Below are 9252 nucleotides of genomic sequence, written 5' to 3' on the forward strand. Positions count from 1 at the left end.
AGCGGGTCAGCTTTCCACACTGTCGCTATCACTGTGCAGCATGCACTGTGAGTCTGTGAGCACACGAGCCTCACAGCACAGATGAGCCTTTTCCTGGTGAAATGCTGTCACTTTCCATCCCCCCACTGAACTCTCTTGTCCATGTCTTACTCTTATTCATCTGTACTTTTTTTTTTTTTGAGCATGCGAGTAGCGGTACATGATGTCTGAGCTTTTGCATATAAATGTATGAGAAATAGACCTGTATTAGTTATGGGGTTTATAAGGCACCTTTGCATCTTTCCTCCCATAAATGTAGCCTGTTCCTGCTACTAAAGTGTGCGTCTCTGTTTCAGTGTCCAGATCAGCACCGTCTGTGTGTGTCAGGCCTTGCCAGGCAGCTGAAATAGACTCCATGGGAGGGTGTGCACTCTCACAGGCGTCCGTTACAGGCCTGGACACATCTGCAGCGGGCCAGCCATCTGCACCCATTGTCTCGGAGGCACAACACAGCCCTGCACGCATGGCTGGCCTCGTAAAGGCAGGCCCTTTCCCCTCTGTCCTCCATCCCTCCACAGTGTGGGTGTGTGTGTGACTTCTTAATCAGTCAAAAGGGGACAGCAGAAGTGGACCATCAAACTAGAAGTAAACTCAATTTCAAGGTTAGTTCAAGGAAAAGTATATCATATAATGGTTAGAAAAGTATATCATGTAAATTCTGTTGTCCACTGAAGCAGAAGTTAAGTGCTGCTCATTCTCACATTAACCGTAAGTTCACTGCTTTATTACTGTCTTGTTATCTCGATGTGAGTTTATATTGTTTTAGAGACATGCAGACGTCTACAGCACACCCAAAGGGGATCTTAGGTAACTTCCAGAGAGAGAAATCCAGTGGGAAAGTATGCGGACACAATCCCAAGCTGCCTCTGAAATCATATGAATGTATTATATTCACACACCCAGGGGGGAAACACCCTGAACGCTGCAAACTTTGGGATGCAAATCACCTTTAAAGGTCCACATGAGACACCTGAATGCAGAAATCAACCCTGTCCACATGTCTCTAATATCCAGGTTGCACTATTTATTTAGGCCTCAATGCTTCTCACTTTTTAAAGTCTGTTCACATACACAAGTGAGTGAGTGCACATGAATGGCTGGTTCTTATTTGTCATAATTATTCAGTTTATTCCCACTGAAATAAAGCAGCATTGTTCCCAACAAACAAAAAACAAAAAAAAAACAAAAATGAAAGCAGGCGTTCTTGTGTGTTATTTGTTGCCCTCCTGCAGTATTGATAATGAGGATTTATTATGGCACAGTTGACAATGAATGCAATGTGCATGCGTTAGTGGGAGGGATTATCCACCAAGTAGGGCAAGTGGCTGAGGCTAAGGACTGCAATTCCATCGAGCCTAGTTCATTTTAGTCATCGGCTCAGTGCACAGACGGGACAAGGAGAACAATTTCCAGCACTGCTTATTTTGTCAAAGCCCCCCCTCCCCTTTAAAAAAAAGAAAAGAAAAAAGAAAAAGTGACAAAATGGTAAAGTACATGCGACAGCACAGCGAGCTGAAACAAGAAGAGGTCCCGTCGGAGTCTGATGCGTCCATGGACCAGCAGGATTTCGGAGAGATGTCCGACTATTCTTTCAGCGACGTTTTATACTCCAAATGTTCCGCAATGGACCAAATCGGCACTTTTATGAAGAACGTGCAAGTGCTGCTCGATGCGGCAAATTACATAGAAAATATCGAGAAGAACAGCGGAAGTAAGTAACCACGGGCTGTAGAGGGATTTTTCTTTTTTTTTTTTAACACGTAATGCGCCGAGCAGACAACAATAGAGGCGAAGGCGACAAAAGACGCGCAGCGGACAGATGAAAACTGGCCCCCCGACAGCAGCCAATGATAATTCACCTGCTACTGCAAAAAAAGCAAAAAAACTAAATAAAAAAACTATAGTGTAATGGATCCAAACACACACAGAAATATGAGCAAGAAGTCGGAGAAATATGCCTACATTTTGAATTTTGCATCGCCAGGGACAGATTTTTTTTTTATTGCAACAATAGAGCCTGCAGCTAAAAATCATCTGCTCCCATTTAAATATCCTTTGCAGAGCATTGTTTTGTATGAGCTTGCATTGTGTGCACACTTTTAGGTTTAATACATGTGAGAGATATATATATTTTTTTTAGTGTTTGAGACTTTCCCCATCTACTAATCTTTACGCAGCTTCTTTTTTACGCACGATTATTCCATTAAAATGTCGCATCCAAGAAAAAAAACGCACCCTGTTGCACATATTAAAAAAAATGTGGTTTACATCTTTTTACTTCCCCCCCTGAAAAGTGTCCAATTCAAAGCGCTACCTATCATTTTCAGAAGCAGGCAGCTGCTGCTTCCTTGTATGTGTTGTTCACATGGTTTCCACATGGAACAAATTGTAAAGTTTTCATTGGTCGGGACGCATGTTCCCAGAGCGAGAGTCACCGCAGAGAGCCAATCACACCGCAGGTTCAGGTCTGACGTCGTATGTTACTGGGATGGGGGGTTCATGGGAAGTGTAGTGCTGTAGATTTAGACAAACTATTCCCAACTCAGATGCATCATTACATCCTGAATGTTAATGAACTGTCTCTGTGTTGACTGACTGTTTGCTCTTTAATGTAATCTAAGAATTCAAGCCAACTCATTTGACATGAATCATGCAAATCCGAGCCTTTAATGAAGCCTTTTGCTTGCAGTACATTAAAAAAAAACTAATTTTAATCCTCTTTATTTATTTATTTATTGCCAGAATGTGAGCATGGTTATGCTTCATCATATCCTGCAACTCAGACCGCACATCAACAGAAACAGCGTAAATTCAAGAACAGAAAATTGGACAATATTCACAATAGGTACGTTCATGTCTTCATTTATGTACAGCATGATTATTCCACCTTTGCAGCATCGGCTTATATGTTGCTATGCGCATATAGTTTGTGATATATATATATTGTGCTGATTTGTGTAACGGTTTTTGTTTTTGTATTTATGATTTCAATAGGTCGGCACACAACGAACTGGAAAAGAATAGGTGAGTAAAGCGAGATTGAGAATCTCGTTTGTGTGCTTGTTTATGAGTTATGTTTAAAGATCTTGGGAATCCTTCTTCCATCTTACTTCATTCGACTTTTGTTTGATATGCTTGGCAAAAAGGTCGCACAGGAGATGGAGAATGACAGAATGTCCACAGTATTATCTCAAGAGCCAGCTGTCTCAAAATGGAGCTTCAAGCTGATAAACCAAAAGCTTTGTCTATTCTGCCATGTTTGCATTATCCTGGTGCCGTGCTAAATATGTTGACCATTTCAAAAGTGCATGTACAGCCTATGAATCCCCTTATCATCATCACGAGACTTCAGAAAAAAGGGTATCTTTATCAATAACTTTTCAAAATTTGCCTTTTGTATATGATAGCAATGTGCGTTTTGCAAGGCAAATGAAAGGTTGGTGTAATGCAGCCTCGGTAGCAGCACTTGCTCCTGGAGGACATGCAGACATTTCCCCAGTCAGCAAACGGGAACCGTCTGTTTCCAGACAACAGGGCTCCTTCCTGAGAGATTCTCAGCTGCAAATCTAACAGCAGCTTGCTTCTATTGCTCCAGGATGAGGCAGCCTCTGCTCTGAGCAGGAAAACAAACATCAGGACACATTTATCCCCAAATTAAATGCCCACTTAATTTTTGAAAGCAAACCACGTGAGAATCTCGGTTTGAGAGATGAGGAAAAATGTCCGAGACGAAGGCTTATTTCTTTTTAACATTACAAAATGGTGGCCAATGCAGAGAGCAGAGATGACATCACGATTTGACCTACATTTTACTCCATCATTTGAAAGGATAGTGAGTGTCCTTTGCCAGTTTCTGCATTGTTCAGACCACAGGCCCAGAGGCCTCGGTGGATCAGAAACAGAGTATTGGGCTGACCTCAGCAGCTTTTTTAAATCTGGGGCCAGACAGATCCATACGTAATTGCAAAGGAGTCAGATGGCGTGGCTAACCAGCAAAATGGATAAACAGATAAATCAGGTGCCCGAATAACTTGACTGTTACATTGCTCATCACGGATGGATTAATGGCATTATAATTAGAATCGATCAGACCCGGTCAAATAGTGGTACGCCTTAACCATTATAATACAAATCAAATCGGATATTATAATCTGGCTTAATCAGGATCAGTACAGAGGACACGAATACTCAGCTCTCTTCAAGAATACTCAATAATAATCAGTCTGGAAATCTTGTCTTGCACTTTTCTCTCTCGTGTATATATGTTGTGTAATGCATGTGTGTCTGTCTCTGAAGAGAAATGACCCATCATGATTGTGTCTCTCCTGTCACAGACGAGCACATCTCCGCCTGTGTTTGGAGAGGTTGAAATCCCTCATCCCTCTGGGACCAGACTGCAGTCGGCACACCACACTGGGACTGCTCAACAAGGCCAAAGCACATATCAAGGTGTGTATCCGTAGTATTGTGCTTTGATGTCAGCGTATCTACACACTGCACGTCGCACTTCTGACTCATCACAGAGTGACTCATGACATTAACAATGGCTGCAAGTGTCTCCAGTGTTACAGGGACCCTGAAAACCAAAGCATCTAAAAGGAACTCAGCCATTGTTAACTGTATTATTTACTCATATCCTCTTCTTCCGGTGACATGTCAAAATGTAAACTGTAAAAGAAGCCACGTAATGTCTCGTTTTGTCATTTATTCGTACGTGATTGAGTTTTACTTTGCGGCTGCTGCTTTGAGTACGAAATGGTTGATGTCAAACTGACAGCAGTAGTACAGATGAAGACTTTGACATAAAAAGCGAGGGTCCTGGTGTCATTCCTACGTGAAACCCAATGCGAATTAAATCTTACAAAACGTAAGCCTTAGCAGTCAAAGTCAAATTGTATTTTAGTCTCTGGTTTCTCTACAAGCTGCTGTTGACATTGTGGTTGCTGCTTGCTCCATTATTTCCCTCATCTTTGAACACATTTGGCTGTTGTTGCCCTTTGCGGGATTTTAAGCGTCGGTGAGTGTTTGATCGGGGGTCTTGTGTCTTTCACGCCACAGGATAATGTGAATAGTCCACTGAACATTTGTCTTGTACATCTGTCCTGATTGTTAGAGCAGGCTTGCCTGAAAGGGACCACTGTGTGCATTTGAACTATATGAGATAAATGATTCTATAGAGTCAAAGCATCAAAGACTCAACACCTCTCTGGCTCCCCTGATGGCTCCAGTCAAAGCCTGGTACGATTTTTTTTTTTTGGGGGGGTGGTATTGGATTTTCTTAAAGCCCGGTCTGTGCAGGCTCCAGCGGTGTGAGAGAGAGAGGATGAATGATTGAGGGCTGCAATAAGAAAACAATCCTGGCAACAGTCTGTGGGAGTGTATCATAGTGGGGGGTAATGGATAAAGTACCTATGAATTCAACTGTTGACTTTGGACTTGCCTGTTTGAAGTCCAGGAAATGTGGCTTCTGAGTGCTGCTGTGTTGTATTTTTGGAACCAAAGGTTGTGTATGAGAGTAAAAGGGCGGTGCAGGTGCAGCTAGCATTAAGCTCACAGCTGCAGGAAGCAAAAAAATAAATAAACCCAATATATTGTATTACAGGAAAAGCATGTATACTCTATTGAGGCAACACCTTACCAAACTGTGACATACAAGCCTCTTCGATCATTACTCAGGCACTTGCAGCAGCAGTAAGGTTTGTTTTTGTGCTTTGAGAGGGTGAGAACAAGCAAATGATAAGTCATATGAATGTAAATTTAAAGGCGGCTCCTAATGTAGAGAGAGAGAGAAACATCTCCGAACTGTCTGTATGCAAATGTCTTCCTCATGGTACAGTCATTTAGAGAACCACATTAGAGGACATTAATCATGCATGGCATCTGATACAAAGCAGCATATGTCACTACTACAATATGTCTTTTTCATAAAGATGTAACATCAAATATATCATCTCTATGTTGTACCGTACAGACGCCACAACAGCTGTTCTGCAACAGCAGGGAATCTGGCTCACGTGCAACATGTTAGGACTTATTACTATGAAACTACAGTAGCTTTTTCTTTATGGCTTGATCAGATGTGATTGGATCCTCTTATGATTATTGAGGTTCATAGTGCATCTTTAGGACTTTGGTTATAAGTCAGCTTAACCAGACGTGCTGTTTGTTTAGCTTCATTTAAAATGACTCAGGAGCACCGCAGAAGAACCAAAATCAAAGACAAAGGTGTAAAATAAATGTTTCCGCTAACTGCAGAACAAGATGGCCTTTATAATCCTTCATGTACTGAAAAACATAAAGCAATCATCAGTCATCCTTCACACGTATCCATCTCACACAGACAATTCCAGCTATCCCTCTACAACTAGCAACTTGCTGCCCTTGTGTGTGTTGAATAATTTATTACAAGGCACAGGGGGGGTGTCACATTTGATGGCAGCAATGACTACATATTAACATCACACCACTGCATGCGAGTGCACCTTCCTCTCATGCATATACTTTTGTAATCATGAGGAACATCTAGAGAGGTGCATTCATAATGGCCTGATTTGATACATAACAATTGATGTAAACACCAAGTGTGGTACTTTAGATCCACACACACTGATCGCCTTGATTACCTTTTCTTTTCTGCTTAACCGGAATACGTTTAACTCTTCTGCTTTCCTCTCTTTTTCAGAAACTTGAAGAGGTGGACCGGAGGAGTCAGCACCAGCTGGAGACTTTAGAGAGGGAGCAGAGGCATCTGCAGAGACAGCTAGCCCAGCTGCAGACTCATGGAGAGAGGGAGAGAGTCCGTACAGACAGCCTGGGCTCCCGCATGGACTCTGATCGCTCAGAGTCTGATAGAGGCAAGTGTCCGAATCAGAGCTTTGATCCAAGGGCAAACTTTGTAGCATCATCAGAGCTTTACTCTTCTAATGATTCTTCTTGCAACGGTTCAGTCTGTATTGATTTGCATTTTCTTTTTGTTTTGTTTTTTTCTCGAGCAGAAGAGATTGAAGTCGATGTGGAAAGCACTGAGTTCTCCCATGGAGAAATGGACAGTGTAAGCACCAGTGGTGCAAGTGACCTGGATGACCACAGCAGCCTGCAGAGCTCAGCCAGTGATGAGGGCTACTCCACTTGCAGTCTAAAACTGGCCTTCTCTGCTTAAAAACAAAAACAAACAAACACCAGCCTATACTTTCACTTCAGCTGCAGTCTTTTATGGCTTTCACCTTTCAAAGTACCAGCCTACAGCTCCATTCTCCCCACGCAGTTTATGTTACCCGTCTTCAGAAGAAGAACCAGCCTCAATTCTACCTTTACCCGACAAATGAAACGTCTCCTCCACCCCCGAGAACCAGCCTTAAGTTCAACTCAGTCCAAAAGTTTAAAAAGTCTCCAACCAAAAAGGGGCTCCTCTACATCAGTCTGAAACATTTTACACAACAGCCTCAAAATGTAACTTCTCTGGCAATATCCCTGAATATCCCATAACCAATTACCAGCTTGCATCAACCATACAGTACCTGAACTCAATACTGACCCCGTAGAGGACCCATGATCGCATCAGTGTCCAACACTGAAGGGGGAAACTCTACCTTTAGTCAAGTTGATCCTCTGAAACCAGCAAAAACACGAACAAACCCAATACCAGCTAGAAGCTCACCATTGGGAACGTTTGCTCCATTTGCCTTGTAAAAACATTGCCCTTTTTTCTTTGGATAATATATATCCAGGCGGCACTTCTTGTCAGCGTACAAGCCAGTGGCAAGGGCTACAATGTCTGCATTCCAAAATGTTTATTACACTTCTTTAACCTCTGCTTTAGGACCCACAACCATCATTGATCCACGTGGCGTCCCCTCCTCTTGACTGAAATACAGTCGTATCCAAACAGGTGGTGTAGTCCACCCTTGTTAATTTATTTTGCATATGATTATAGTATTTATTTTTGGTATATTTAATTTTACTGTAGCTAGGTCTTGGTCATGCTTGAATGAAAAGAAAAAACAAACAAAAAAATGCCTGCTGTTAAACTTTTGTTTTTTTTTAATGTTTACCAAGTTACTTGACATGAAATGAATCCCCACTGAAGCACACACGGTGCTACAGGTTTAACGCGTAACACAACGGCGGTGGTGTGTTGAAAGAACGACACATCTCTTTCACACCATGTGTGCAAGTTCAGTTTTATTTAGACAGTAATAAGCTATCCCGCACTTGTCCAAGCACAAGGCTCAAGCAATAACGCGTCTAGTTTTATCATATCTTTTTTAATGTTGGCTGAGTTTAGCACATCATTTTGTCCGTCCAACACCAAATTGCAGTTTGATAGTTTTACACTTCCTCCAGTAGCGGTATCAGTTAATAATCAGCAGTAAAAATGATTGTAATTGATCTAAAAAAAAATGAAAAAAGCTATGGTGCATGTGTGTTGAATGTAGCTTGTCTAATCATGTTGTAATGTGCTTTGGATTGACAAGTCTTAAATGTCTGTAGCATGAACATAAACACTACAGAAAAAAACTAATTTTGGTTTATACCTAAATGTTTAATACTCCTTTTTGTATTGTAGCAGGAAAAAAGAAACAAATCCTTGAAATTTGGAGACTTCCCATTAATAATTCAATGTATATTTGACACAGATAATTGCACTGCTGACCTGTTTGAGTCCATGAAACCAAATAAGACATTTTAATAAGACCATTTATCTGCATTTTTCTGGTCCAAGTCCTAAATAGATCACCACCAAATTGTGTCTTAACATGGGTATATGACTCTTGCACAAAGTTCCTTGTTACAGGTCTTTTTCCCCCCCAGGCCCATTTGGGAAACTATAAAATGCACTATGAAAAAGACTTTTGTTAAGGAAGTACATCAAAGCACACCCCAGAATGTTTTCTCTCGTGCTTAATCAGCCATCCAAGGTGACTTTTTGCAAAACGTGCTGCTGGTCCCCTGCTAATACTTTCTAACAGTCCCTGATAACTGTCCCAGGAATCTTAATAAACCTTTACCACCCGGACATTAACCAGTGTTTGTGTTTTCTTTCTCAAGTGTGCTGTTAATGTTCAGATGATCATGTGTGTTTTGTTTTAAGCTGACAGACTATAGTTGTTGCCCAGCCTTCATTTTTGTTCAAAGAAAATATAAGTATCACATAAATCAACCGGCTCTGTACTTAATGCCGTCCATTATAAAGTCATACACAACAAAGAAGGA

At 41.5% G+C, this 9252-nt stretch overlaps 1 protein-coding gene across 1 annotated transcript; it reads left to right on the plus strand.

The window, feature by feature from the left end:
• Positions 1-1009: 1009 nt before the first annotated feature.
• LOC104929517 (max-interacting protein 1) lies at positions 1010-9053 on the plus strand. Its single transcript, XM_010744058.3, has 6 exons — positions 1010-1750; positions 2782-2884; positions 3034-3063; positions 4374-4488; positions 6722-6893; positions 7035-9053. The coding sequence occupies exons 1-6, from the start codon at positions 1522-1524 to the stop codon at positions 7196-7198; spliced, it is 813 nt and encodes a 270-aa protein (XP_010742360.1). The 5' UTR covers positions 1010-1521; the 3' UTR covers positions 7199-9053.
• Positions 9054-9252: the final 199 nt, after the last annotated feature.

Source organism: Larimichthys crocea, chromosome III, assembly GCF_000972845.2.
Source record: "Larimichthys crocea isolate SSNF chromosome III, L_crocea_2.0, whole genome shotgun sequence".
Taxonomy (NCBI): Eukaryota; Metazoa; Chordata; class Actinopteri; family Sciaenidae; genus Larimichthys; species Larimichthys crocea.

Bases quoted from the DNA above. Each gene is read 5' to 3' on its own strand.
- LOC104929517 (XM_010744058.3), top strand. From the start codon at position 1,522: ATGGTAAAGTACATGCGACAGCACAGCGAGCTGAAACAAGAAGAGGTC. The intron at 2,885-3,033 runs GTACGTTCATGT...TGATTTCAATAG, and splicing joins TTGGACAATATTCACAATAG to GTCGGCACACAACGAACTGG. The intron at 3,064-4,373 runs GTGAGTAAAGCG...CTCCTGTCACAG, and splicing joins AACGAACTGGAAAAGAATAG to ACGAGCACATCTCCGCCTGT.